Source organism: Macrotis lagotis, chromosome 6 (genome assembly GCF_037893015.1).
Source record: "Macrotis lagotis isolate mMagLag1 chromosome 6, bilby.v1.9.chrom.fasta, whole genome shotgun sequence".
In the NCBI taxonomy this organism is placed as follows: Eukaryota; Metazoa; Chordata; class Mammalia; order Peramelemorphia; family Peramelidae; genus Macrotis; species Macrotis lagotis.
The window spans coordinates 205,485,187-205,499,987 of NC_133663.1; the positions used below are offsets into that span (position 1 = coordinate 205,485,187).

Here is a 14,801-nt window from a genome sequence, read left to right on the forward strand (position 1 = left end):
CAAAATCATTTCCTTAAGGAAAAAATAAAATGTAAGAGATAGCAAAATTATATAAGATACCTTTTAAAAAATTAAAGGTAATAGTCTTTGGTCTTTTTTTTAACTCTGCAGTGCTTTCCTTGAATACAGATGGCATTCTCCATTGCATTGTCCAAGTTGTTGCACTGATTAAATGAGCAAGTCCATTAAGATTGATCATCAACTCCATGATGCTGTTCAGCTGTATAATCAAGCCTAAATTCTCTAACGAATTTCAAACATACTCTTTTTTTTCCTAGGTTTTTTTTTTGCAAGGCAAATGGGGTTAAGTGGCTTGCCCAAGGCCACACAGCTAGGTAATTATTAAGTGTCTGAGACCGGATTTGAACCCAGGTACTCCTGACTCCAAGGCTGGTGCTTTATCTACTATGCCACCTAGCCACCCCCCAAATATACTCTTTCTTATACAGTGGACTTTAAAAAAAATCTTAGCTATCATTAGATCACAACAGGTATTAATATTATAAGGAGAGGTATATACAATAAAAGAATTACTAGGTAATATTATAAAAGCAGACATTGTAAAAGTCTCTCAAAAAAAACTGAAGGAAAGGTCCTGAAGACAATCACTACAGAAAAACAAAATCAAAAACTCCAAAACATCTTATATTATATTATTAACTAACAGCCTTGCTTAAGGATCATCTATAATTTTGGTGCAGTTTTAAACCATCACTTTACAAACAGGTGTTCTTAAACTTTTTTGAACCCCTTAGGTAGTCTGATGAATATAGACTCTTCTAAGAATAAAGTCTGTTGTCTACATTTGTAATTGAAGAAAAAGTTAAGTCTGAGAGGTTAGTAAAAATGAATATGCAATATCTGCCCCAAGTTCACAAGACCCTCCCTTGAAATTTATCCACAGTCTGGTCCCTGAATTAAGCAATTTGTTCTAAAACATTCTGCAGAATCCTACTTTGACAAATGAATTCACTTTAGGACAAGTGAAAAACAAAATCCAATAAAAACTCACACTTCTATGGCCTTTTGATGACAATAACCGTGAAAGAGTAAAAATGCAAATTCTGTAATTTCTCTTTTACAGATGGAAAAAAAAGACTCATACTAGTAAAACTATTTGCCTATTGTCAAAAAAGGTAGTAAATGTTTAGGATCTAATGGATATTAGTAAGAATTGGATACATTAAGACAAAAAAACAAGATGATCCTAGCCTGTGTTTCTCTGTGTTCAGAATTGGGAAAGGGTGGGAGTAGGGGAGGGGAGGAATGAAGGGGACAGAATGGAAACATTTTGCCTTAAATTTTTAAAGAATGATTGGTAAGAACATTACAAGTTTGGGAAGTACCATTTCCCCTTTATATCTAAACTACTCACTATTGCTTTTACAATAATTCTATTTAAAATGTGAAATTTTGCAAGGATCTTAGCTAGCATTTAAATAGATCTTTAAAGTTTGTAAAGCATTTTACATATGGTGAGGTTTTTTTTTTAATTATCCCCATTTTCCAGATAAGAGAACTGAATGAGGCTTAGAAACGTTAAACAACTTGCCCAGAGTCTGAGACAAATTTGAACTCATCTTCCTGTCTTCAAGTCCATCATGGTATATATTGTGCCACCTAGCTGCAGAAGTTAACAACTAAAAGTAAAGTGATGCATGTTTCCAAGCAAGCAAACAGAGAGAGAGAGAGAGAGAGAGAGAGAGAGAGAGAGAGAGAGAGAGAGGAAGAAAAGAAAAAAAAAAGAAAAGAAGGAAGGAAGGAAGAAGGAAAAAAGGAAAGAAAGGAGGAAAGGAAGGAAGGAAGGAAGGAAGGAAGGAAGGAAGGAAGGAAGGAAGGAAGGAAGGAAGGAAGGAAGGAAGGAAGGAGGGAGGAAGGAAGGAAGGAAGGAAGGAAGGAAGGAAGGAAGGAAGGAAGGAAGGAAGGAAGGAAGGAAGGAAGAAAAGAGAAATCCATGAGGGGAAAATTAAAATTTATGTGACTGTAGAGAGTTCATCCTTTGTTAGAGGTTTGATGTGAGATTATCATTCTGTTTGACTGATAAAAGTTATTTTGAGGAATTTAAGAGTGAGTTTTAGTGAAAATAATTTTATTCTTTTCTTTCAGAGTTTCACTTTTGTTTAAACCTTGATTTAACTCAATGCAAATTGAATTTTATACTTCTACATCTGATACTAAAATTTCAAAAAAATCCCTTTCCTATTAGTGTGATTGATAGAAGATGGGGATAGTAGAAAAGACTAGTAAGCATCCCTTGCTAATTTCCAAGAATTTACTCTTAGGAAGAAAATGAATGGGATAGTCATTATTTAAAATTTCTTATCAATAAAGTAATTTTAAATCTCCCCCAAAATATTCAAATTATGTGTATATGATTTTTTAAATGCTGTCCTTCTTTGGTGTTTAGGGACTTATCCATGCAAATTCTTGTGGTTATAATAGGAAATATCTGTGCTTTTAAATATAAAAGCTCTGAAAGAGGAACTGTTGTGCCTCAAAGTTTTTCAAAACCACTAATTGCTGAGCACGGCCTAATTTTGCTAATTCAGTCAAGTTAAGACAAAAAGTACAAGTAATTGCTACTGGCAGCTTCTGCTCGAAAGACACCAGCAGAGTCAGAGTTCTGTTATATTTTATATTACGATCAGGGTAAGGAGGAAAGGGCAACTATAGTTTTCAAGTCATTGCTTCATCAAAGGGTTATAAAACCACATTATCAGGTTGAGGTATATAAGTTAAAATGATAATGATAATTTTAAGACCACAATTATCTAAGGTCACACATAATAAAAATAGCACACTCAAAAAAAATCATTTCATGCTATATTTAACAACAAACCCCCCTTCTAAATGTACTGAAATAATCAAATGCAATTAATATTTATATAATACTTCTGTTATGAATAGCAACAATCTAATTTGTTTAAATTGTCCCCATTAAAAACCCCTTAAATGCTTCTCCAAGACAACTGGTAGCTCAGTTTGAATAAGGTAACTATTTCTCTAGTTCTATGCCATTTTTGAAAGTTAATCAATCAGTGATGTTACAAAACAAAAGAAAATTGTTTAAATGTCAAATCAGATTTAGACTTAAATAGTTGCAAAAACCTGAATCAGTATTTTAGTTTGGGGTTAGCCCATCTGGAATTTAAGAATATTTCATATGATTTTATCAAAATTCCAAGAAGTTATCAGTTCACCTAGGGAATTTAATTTATCCCATATTTTGGGAAGGGTCAGCTTAAGGAGTATGAGAGGAGGGAGGAGAGAAAATAGGAATTTGAGGGGCTACTGAGAATACTACTGATACTATAAAGGACATGGCAATAAAAGCAACTATAAGTTATTTTTGCAAAGGTAAAGAATGATCCAAGTAGTTATCCAAAAAAAGAGTCACTTTTTTCCTATTCTTAGTCATATTTAAAGAAAGTAAAACAATATATCATTTTATTTAGAATAAACAGATAAATGAGTACTTCCAAAATTAATACTATCTTTCTTAAAACAGAATGATGTCCATATGAAACCTCTAGGCATCTGTAAACTATGAAATTAGGGCTGAAAATCCAGAAACACAAACATAGCCCTGTTAAGATAGTTGAGGAAATTTTAAAATCCGATAATGAAAAGAAATTTTTTCCCTTATATAAAAGTTAAAAAAGTTAAAAGGCTAAAATTTTTACTAGAATAAGCATATCCAGGCTAGTTTACACAGCTAAGTACATCTATCTTCTTTGAAGGCATTTTTTCCCCTTGATGAAAAAATGACCAATCCACAGCAAAGCAGAGTTCATGTTACTTGTAGATCCCAATAAAATTATAGCCAAGAACCTACTAGCCAGAACCTACCAGCCAAGAACACTCCCTTTTAATAAATCTACCAGGTATAGGAAGATAATTGAGCAAGCATAACAATTCAGATCCTGAATTAAAAAAAAAAAACGGAGAAAGGCAAAAGGAACCCACTATTAATCAAGCACAATCATTTAAGTGCCTATTATTCAAATACTAGTATTGAGTATAGAAATAGGAAAATGAAATAACCCATACAGTTAAGGAATTAACATTGAACACTCAAGATAACATGTACATAATTAAGTACAAAGTAAATTCTCAGAGTCTGCATCCTTAATATGGGGTTCAAAACCTTTTTCTCATATTTTGATAGCTATTTCAATATAATTGATCTCTTTTTTAATTCTAATTTATACAGTTACAAACATTTTTTCTTATGAATCAATAGGCTTGATCATACTGCCAAAGTGGTCTATGACACAAACAAGGTTAAGAACTCCCTGCTTGAACTCATCTCATTTATTCTTATGAGAATGCTTCAATGGGGAAACTACTTAAATATTTTCATGTGAACTCAGAGAATAGCACAGTGATAATACTAGAAAAATTTTTTGTGTCATTTTGAAGAAACCAAGACACTAAAACTTTGATTTGGAAAACTGATGTCATCAAAATGCTATTTTTACTGTTTTCCAGGTTAGCAGAATTTATGGAGGTAATTAATGAATAACATATGTGCTGAAATGTCCGTATGAAAAATATAATTGCCCTTGACTTAATTTGCTACTTTTCAAGACCATATAACTAGCTACTTTCTATCAGTTTCCAAATGTATGAAGCACTTTTTTTTTAAATATAAAGATACGATAAATCTCTAAATTTAAAATCATGATTCCTTATTCCCCCTTTAACATTTTTGCCTTTACCTTTAGAAACTGGAGAAGATATTGGCCAAAGAGGACAGAATTTAATATTGAGAATTGTGTGTCTTTCAAAACAATTTTCTACTTTTAGTCCCCCAAGGCATTCTATATTGAAAACCAACTTTACCTTTGAATGAATCCCAAAGGAGTCTAGCACCCAATAGTGCATTTCCCCCAATGAATAAATAAACAAGCCTTTAAGAAGGACCCACTTTGTGTCAATGACTCTGCTAGCCACTGGAAATACAGCCATCAAGAAGAAACAGCTCTTGTTCTCAAGGAGCATACATTCTATCAGGGACTGTAATGAAAATTTTGTGTATCTTAGTGTGAATTTGGGTGTGTGGGGGGGAGGTGGGAAAGGGAAGGTCAAACATTTTTGTCAAATTTCCCAGCACATTTTAACTGAGATCAATCAAATTATGCTGACTTTTTTCTTTATTAGCCCTTCCCAGTCTCCATCACAAGATTTTGGAGTTGACAAAAGGCCTTAGAGATGATCTCTAGTCCAATTTACTTTTTATTAATTTATTTAGACAAATGAGTAAACAGATGCCACTTGAAGAGAAATGTTTGTACAGAAAACAGCAAATCATGCAGCCAGGACCCAGTCCAGGTCCTCTGACCTCAAATCCAGTACTATCAGAGAATGTACTATGTATGGAGTGTACATTCAAAAAATTTTATATCTAAATGTTTTACGGTGTTTTTTGTTTTAGTTTTTGCAAAGTACTTTCCTATAACATTAGAACACTGAGAGTAAATTTAAGGAATATATAATATCTTTTCACATTTGGGAAAGAAATAATATAAATATCTCCCTTGAAGGAGAGGAAAAGAGATGAACAAATAGTAACTTGAAATTTGTGGCTTAATGTTCTCAATAAAGAGGTAAGATTTAAGAAGAGGGAAGAGTAATTTTTTTTAAATGGGAACTTTTTTTTCTTTTACAAAAGAGAGGTGCTGGGAATTACACACAGAGGAACGAGAAATATTGTCAAGATTATAGGAGGACCCCCATCTCTAGGATCCAAGACAGCATTTAAGAGCGATCACAGGTCTGGGAGCAAGTCCAATCCTTTTCCCAGGGTGGCCACCCTTCTTTGGACTGATTCTCTTTTTGTCAATCTCAGAATTAATGTGTAGCTTCATTTGAAATCCCAACAACCCCACACTCTCACACCCACTGAGATTTCAATGGGTCTCAGATCCAAATGGGAATATTCTCAGGGAAGTGCAGATTTGACACCTCTCTTCCATTCTTTAAAAGCTCCACTGACAAAGTGACTCTCTAGGCAGAACACTCCCCTCCATTATCACACACACACACACACACACACACACATACACAACACACACACACAACACACACACACACACACACACACACACACACACACACACACACACACACACACACACTTTCACTCACTCAGTCACTCACTCCCCAGGGAGTCAGAGTGTTTCAGCTTCTCACTTTCTACAGTGAGGGAGGCTCTTCCCTGAAAAAAGAACAACGAGAATAGGAGGCGTATGGGGACAGCCAGACAGTTCCAGGGCTCTCAGTTTCCTGGGAGTGGGGAGAATGAGGGTCACACAAAGCAGGGACTGGATCGGTATACAACTGAAGGGTTGGGAGCAGGGTTCCAAGCATGGCCTAAATCATCTCCTACCATAGATTGGGCACTGGGTTCTTATGTCTTAAATGTGTGTGAGTAATGCATATGTACAAAGCCACAGGGGCTTATTTCAAATATGCATATTAATTAGAGGGTGAGAAGATTCTCTTCCCTTAAAGCAAGGACATTTAACTAAATGGCCATCAGAAAACAACAACAACAACAACAACAAAAAGGCATTTCCTCCACTAAAGCTGAAGCACACTTTCTCACAAATATCTACCTCATCAGTAGGAAAAGGGGACACTTATATCGGAATATACAAGGAGAGGAACTTCCTGGGAAGCTTTTGATATGCTACATAGATACAGTTTCCACTTGTAACACCTTTAAGGTTTTCCTTAATAGAGGAACTTTTTGTCTTTAAAAGCTCACATAAGTGCCTATATCTTCAGGAGACAATACCCATCTTTGTCCTCTGTTCAGAATTATTTCCATTAACTTTTTGTCTTCTGAAAGTTAAACTTTGCAACTTGGCCTAAATTAAAAATGAAAACTGAATGACGAAAGAAGAAAGCATTGCTAGTGCTTTGCTCTATCATCCATGATAAACGTTGTTTCTCTCTATTTGCCTACTATTTACTTAATTGCTTGTACAATTCTATCACTTTTTTTTTATTCTTTCCCTGCTATTATTCTGACTTCAGCATTTTTTTTAGTAGATCATTTGGATTTTCGCCCTTTGCTTTGACTGGAACAGCAGGACATAGTTTAGAAAATGAAGGGGGGAAAGGTTTCCACTTTCAGGGCTTCCAGTTTAATAACATCACTCCAAGTTTAAGGCTTTATTTGGTGTAGCGGTTTTACTCCATCCTCCCTCCGTATGCATTCACTCAGGCAGCAGAATGGGAGGTGATTTTTTGGTTAATGTCATAAAGTTTTCTTGAGAAAACTCTTTAGTCAAAAAAAAGTGCGTGCGTTTGTGTTTGTGTTTGTGTGTGTGTGTGTGTGTGTGTGTGTGTGTGTGTGTGTGTGTGTGTCTATGGGGAGGAGGGAAGGAGGGAGCAGTGAACGAGATATTTGGTGGAGTGTATAAAACTGGGGAAAAGCTTACTATCATTAACATGTATGTAAAATAACCCATGACAGGACTTTGAACAAAATAGGTGCTTAAGAGATACTTACTGATCAATTGCTTTAATGAAGTGCTAAATCACTGTATGAATTTTTACTTAACTTGACTAACCTAGCAATTATGTAAAATTCAATTGGGGAGTGGAATGGGGATGGACATTTTGGAACATTTTATTGATCTGTTTGGCTAATAGAACCTCATACCTTATACTTCTGTCTCCATGACCCATTTCTGTTCTCTTTCCACAAGGTAAAGACTTTTCACAAACTGAACTTTTCATACCAAAAATAAGTTGGCAGAAGGTAAAATATTTACTAAGTGACTTTCCCTGAAGGGAAAAGCTCCACTAGTACATATCAAGCATCTATTTAGATGTTTCGTAGAGGTGACACTGCTGGAAGGGCACACATGCCCTGGAATAGAACTATTTTTTTCTAAAAAGAGGCATCTTTTCTAGCTTGATTAATTCAGCAGGTCAGTATTCAGCTTTTCAGAAATACTCTAGTATTACTTTGATGAAGCACAATTTTACCTCAACTCCAAAAAGTCGAATATATTTTATAGCCACTTAACTTTGAACTTCTTAAAGAAACCAAGTGTCAGCCTAAGTCTATATTATACCTGGATGACTAACATAATGGATGTTTCGTGCCACCAGCCAAGCTTTTATATGAAAAAGCTGTGGAATGCTACTTGTGCGTTTGGTAACAGCTCGGTAGTGACCCTCACTGGTGATAAAATCCAGATTTCAAGACAAAACCAAAAAGAGAACACCTGCAACTACATATCTAAACCTTTCATCAAATGGGGATTACAGGAAAACAACTAGTAACATAGGTTTGGGGGTGGGGCATGGTTGGGGATTATGGCATATTTACAAAATAAAATAAGAAAGCACTTGACAAAAAATTGTTTGCAAAAATGCAATGTTATCTCAAATACCTCCTTACCCTCAACAAGCTATACTCATGCCAAACAAAATTACACCAAAGATGTTCAAATACAAGTAAGACCAGATCACAGACACAGTAAGGAATGTTTAACTTTTAAAATATAACAGTATTTTTATAAACCTATTAGATTTAGTACTGGTTTTCTTAAAAATGTTGTACCTTGAATTTTTAACTATGCAGTTTTCATGGTCATGATCCTATTTGTTAGAAAGTTAGTGATTCAAATATCTTATGGAGAAACTTGCTTTTCCTTGTAAAACTTTTGGAATACATCAGTGTCCAGTGTATTGGAAAATTTTAAATGATGTGTATTTTACATTTCTAATAAATCCCAAATTCAAACTTTTTTTTCCTTTTGGATATTATGTCAAGGAAAAGTAAGCTATTAAAAATGTAAAAATGATATGATTATAAGAGCAAACAAATTTTTTAAGTATTAAAATTTCAATCACTCCCAATTTTACATGAACAAAAAAATAGTGAATTTCTTCCTAAAATTCACCATTTTCAAGAGCCAAAGTAAAACTCTGAATATTCAATTTAAGAAGTCTAAGAAGAAAATATAAAAAATTATAAAAAGAAAATTTTATATAAAGTTTATGAAATCTACTAAATACACTACTGAAGAATGACTATAGTTTGGATTATTTTTTTTAATAAGGTAAGCTTTTAATTTGGGCTTTTATGTTTGTTTCTTTTGGAGTTGTTTCTTTGTCAGGATCAACTGTATGTTTTATATCTCTCAACATTCAATGTCAGAGATAGTCGTCCCATCAAATCTCACCATGCTCCCACTAACACATATAGTCAGGAAGATATATGAAATAATTTCCCTATTGCTGTTCTTATAGTTATAAGAAGTACATTGTTCAGTTGACAATATTTTTAGAGCATGACAGAAAGAGGACATTTTACCATAGCACCAATAAAGTAAAGGAAGAAATATATTATATGCAGAGTGACAAAAATTGTTGTAAAGAAAAGTTATGTAATTATGAATTTATGCCAACTACTAGACATATTATGTGTAAAACATGGTCACATTATGAAAACAGGGTATGCTGAGTACCAGTATGAACATTTTCTCAACTTTAGATGGTATAAACATACTGTCAATATTTATTTAATTAGGAAATTATATATTCAAAATAAATATATATTATGCTGCACTTTTGATAGGTTACAAGAAGTTTCCTGGCTGCACAGTCAAAATAATATCCAAGCAATTCAGGTTGTCACTAAAAGCTTAAACAAATTTGCTGATAATCCTGTTAATGACCTAGGTCAAGTGTTAACTGTTGTGGGTAATAAAACAGTAAAATTAATGTTTCTAATACCCCCAGGTAAAAAGCACAGTTACAAAGAGATCAGAGCAAAACTATTAAATTGCAGAAATGTTCAACTCATTCAGTTGAAAGCAATATACAGCAATTAGAAAGAAGCTACCTGCTTTTGAAATAACAATGCCATCTTTTCAAAAATTATATATGTGTACATGCATAAATGTGATTTATATATATTTATATGCTTGTTACCATACACAAATTAGTATATTCATAAAATTATGTATATAGTATAAATAATGGTATGGGAGTTTTCTGTGACCTTTTCAATCATAGTGTATTTTAAATTTGAGGATTGACAGTTCAAATTCAAAAGTGCTATTGAAACCGCAATAGGAAAAAAACATTAATAAAATATTTATTCTTACTGATAATTGCTCATTATTCAATAGCTATTTCATGCCGAACTTTATTGAACATTCACTAGTTTTTTCTTTTAAACTTTTAACTGTGCCACTAGGTAATCAAAAAATTTCAAGTTCCTAGGTGATTGATGAACTGAGAAATACATTTTATTTAGAATTTAGCCATATAGCATTTAATAAAATCACATATTCTTATAATTTGGCATATACTAACATAATAAGGACTTATGATTCATTATTTTTAAACAACTAATCTGCATACCAAACATGCAATACCTTGCAGAAATATTTATACCATATTAATGTATAACTACATTGTTCTAATTTTTATGGTGTTGAATTTTAAAAGATTTAATTTCACTGTTGAGATGTTGCACTGTGTCAATGTCATGGTAATACAAAATGCACAAACATTTGTGGGAAAAAACAGCATTTTAAATCTTGATAAATAAGTTTGACTCAATTAGTCTTAGATTGGCAGCCTTGAAAAATAGCAAAATATTCAGTGAATATTTTGTCCTATCCCAAATGAAGTATAATCAATAACAGCACTGTTTTCTCATGCTTTTTTTATTCATCTATTCTCAAATTTTATGTAGAAAATGGGGGAAGGGTGGAAAAAAGAAGTTAAAGCAGGGAGATGCAAATCTGTAAATATAAATTACAATATAGTTTTCGCATTATCATTTTCCTTATGAAAAGAAGTAGTTTTGTCATTTAGTTCCTTTAAGTTCCTTTAAGGAACTATTGTCTGAATGTTTGGTCAATCTGAGAAACTGAAAAGGTTCCCACAATCCAAACTTTAAATCCAAGTTCATATTGAAGTTTTTAGATTTGTAGATTGTCCAGATATCCAAATTATAAGCATATCTTTTTAACTTTTTTTCCAGAGAACTTGGTTACAAAGTATTATGGAAACAAAAACAAATTTAAAATTTTGCTTAAACTTATTTCTAAATTCATTTTATTGTCCTAAATACCAAGCATTTCAATTTTTATATTTCCCAAATCTTTAAATCAGGAAAGATTATAAACCAAATTAATCAAATGACTAGGTTTAGACCTTTTCTTTAGTTCCTTATAATTCATTACTTTATGAGAACTCAAAAAATATCCAAAAGACATGCTTGTTCCCTAAAATAAATGAAACTGATTATTTAAACAGTTTCCTAAATTGTTTAGATTCATTAAATGGGTTTAACTTCTTTAGTAATAGATCACAATTATGTAGAACTTTAAGATTTAAGTATTCTCAGAATCTTATGAAAAAACTAAGTTCAATGTGAATCTTCTTTGTATAATATTTCTCCAAACAAAATGACAAAATTACTATCCAACCAAGGGATGGGGTAGGGGGAATTGGGGAATAATACATTATTAATATTATTAGAAAAATGACCCAAATTTTCAGAAGAGTCTCAATCTGTCCAAATTAATGTCTATAGAATATGGCTTGTGTGCTTTATGTGCCAATGTTTTATTTGTCAGCGATGTGGAATCTGGAAGTTTCATGCTGTCAAACACAACTGCACAAACACTAAGTATTTTTTTCTAATCAAATATTTGCACAAACCTTAAAATAGGCTAATAGAATCTATTTACATTCACAAAAGTTCTTATTTTAGTTTTTGTTCCAAAGGAAATAGGCAAGCCTACAATAGAAAGAAAAGTTAGCTTTGGGATGATGCTTTGAAAGAATTATTGTATGAATGAATAAAATAGTTAATATAGTAAATAACTTTTCTTAATATATTTATGTGCTTATTTATGTACATATACAGATGTAAGTATTAATAGCATGCATATGTACATAGTTCTGAATGTAAGAGTGTACTTACAGCATTCCTTCAATACATATATGCATATCTCTAAGTTCATATTTACATATAGTGTGGTTTGGACTATGCTTTGAATATATATATTATATAAAATATAATTTCAATAATAATTTATTCCCCACAATAAATTATTCTTTATTCAATATTTTCTGTCAATTATGACTGCTTAATTTTTAGATCATCAATCTTACAAATCTGTGCTTTACACAGTTATATCTTTTACTAACACACAAATCTCAGGATTATTCACAAACATCATCACTAAAAGAGTTGTCTTAATAGTTTATTGATCTCCCATATGAACACCACTTAGCAAGTAGGTGTGGAAAACACAACATTGTTTTCTACTTTAAATTTTACACAATATTTCAATCATTTAAAAATTTAATCATTTTAATCATTTAAAAATCACTTAAAATCTGATTTTTCCTCATTGCTGTTGTATCCAGTTTAAAAAATAATCAAGACTGCCTTTTATCCAGGAGGAAGAGTTGACAATGTCTTTCAAATAACTATTTACAGAGAAGTCTGTAGTTTATGGAAATGATTTTTATGATCTTTACTATTAATATATTCAGTTTTTACAATTGAGGGAAAATGAAAGCCTAAAAAGAAAGATTCATATTATCTGCTATAATTAAAATGGCCAGTCAGTGAACAAGGTTCACAAGTATAGAAACTTAATTTTATTCTTTCCTTATCAGTGAAACTAGGTCACCAAAACAGTAGCAACCTTATTTAATGAAATAGTTTCAAAACACTTATCTCAATTTTCCACTGATTAATATTTACAAATAAAAGGCTTAGCATTGATTTAAACATCAATGATAAAAGATCAAATAAGTTCATTATCACTTGAAAAATCATAATTACTAAGAATATATCAAAGCTTCAAGTTCTTCATTATATGTCCAATTACCCAATAAAATGTACATAATAGTTCAGGATTGTCCCCATGAACTTCATATTCAAGCTGGATTAGAAAGACAGATTAGAAAATGATAAAGTACCTAATAAATATACAGTATTACAGAAAGCTAGATGTTATTAAGATTGGTTTTGCATTTTTATTAGGTGAAAAGGTATGTACGCCCAGTTGTGAGAAGGAAAATTCGATATCAATAAAGTGCCATTCACTTTGCTGTATTCTATCCCAGTTTCCTTTCCATTTGCTAATTCACCCCATCTGCCTAGGATCTATTCACAATTTAATATATTTGCTCATTTTCACAGGCATATACTCAAACCTAAGTTTCCCGAAATTTCTATAAATGTTATTTATACAAATGATGGCATATGTCGGTTCCACACAGTGAAACATCACCTTTGTGAGATGCACAGAACTTCAACATCTAGGCAGTAAAGTAGTCACAACATAAACACGCCAAGTCTCTTTAACCAACTACAAGCTTTTTTTTTTATTTTAGCTCATCTAAAAAATCCAAATTCATATATATATATATGTATATATAATATATATAATATATACTATATATACACATATATATGCATGTGACCAATCTTTAGGAATATACTAAAGATGGAGATAAATGTACATTTTTAAAAATTATTCTCCCGGGACTACATAATCATAATTAGATAATAAAATACTTCTTTGGCTATTTGGCAATTAACATATGGTAGTGTGCAAACAAGCTTTTTTTTTCCTTTTTCTGCTTGCTAATTTGCAAACAATGCAACTGTTTGAATTGGCATCCAATTGAAAACATATCCTCAAGGTTTAATGTTTCTCAATCGAAAAGCACATCTTCAGTTTACTCTCAGTGTAGTTTCATCTTGTTCCACCTTAAAAGAGTGAATAAGGTTTCAATCAGAATGTGCAACGTTAAGGAGTGGGAGAGTTTCGTTTGCCATGCCTGTTGTGCGCTTACCTTCATTGGTAGGCTGGAGAATCAGTTCCCCGAAGCAGCTGCGAGCTGAGCAGATGAGAAAGAGGAGGATGGAGATGTGACAATCCATGTTGCTGGTGCAGAGGGCAGTGAGAAGAGCATATCTCCATGAAGCATGCCACTGATGTGAGGGGGAGAGCTCTGATTGCTGGAGAAGTTACCATGCTCCGCTTGCAGGCTGATGTCAAGTTTGACACTGGAGATAAGGAGGAGTCTTACAGCCTTTCTGCTAGCCTTGCAGGGAGACTCTCACTGGGTCCTAGTGCCCAAGGTTCCGACTGCTAGTGTAACAGGAGGAGGACGTGCTGATCAGAAAGACACACGTTAGCCCACAGTCACTGATGAGAAACACCAAGAAAAAAAATTACAAATGGAACAGGAAATCTAGAAGTTGTTGGGGAGAGGGAGGGGTGAGGGTACACTAGGACAGACTATGTTTATTTTCATTGTAAAGCAGCTGTTTTATTGTTGTTATACTTGCTTTGTAGATTAATTCTCTGAAGAAATGGAACCCCTGGCAAGGAGTATCCTACAACAGTAAGAAAAAAAAAAGAAACAGAAATATAATTTTTTTAAAGTCCTAGCATTAGAGCAATGAGAACATTTCACTGCCCCCCCCACCAAAAAAGTCAGATTACTCCATTTGAAAGGGGTTATCAGCAGAATCCAATCTTCTAATAACTTTTAGTGCTAGAGAATGGGAAAATTTTCCTCAGGAAATATAGGAGTCCTAATTTAGTTGACCCAACTTGTCTACCTTTCTGAATCGGATCAAACAGATTTTCCGAAAGAGAACCTGGTGAAATTCCCTTATGTGTTATTTTTTATTGTTCTATTTTTTTAAGACGCAAACTTCAACCTCAAACACGTTATTAACTTATGGTATTACCTTCAAGGACCCCATTATTTCTGAAAATCTC

The 14,801-nt window shown here is 32.9% G+C and overlaps 1 protein-coding gene across 1 annotated transcript in view; it reads right to left on the bottom strand.

The window, feature by feature from the left end:
- The window catches only part of LOC141491375 (ephrin type-A receptor 3-like), a 119,163-nt gene extending 105,101 nt beyond the window's left edge, over window positions 1-14,062 (bottom strand). Inside the window, exon 1 of the mRNA XM_074192271.1 lies at window positions 13,864-14,062. Coding sequence (XP_074048372.1) covers window positions 13,864-13,951 — 88 coding nt within the window. The 5' untranslated portion in view covers window positions 13,952-14,062. The remainder of the gene's footprint in view (window positions 1-13,863) is intronic.
- Between the last annotated feature and the right edge of the window lie 739 nt (window positions 14,063-14,801).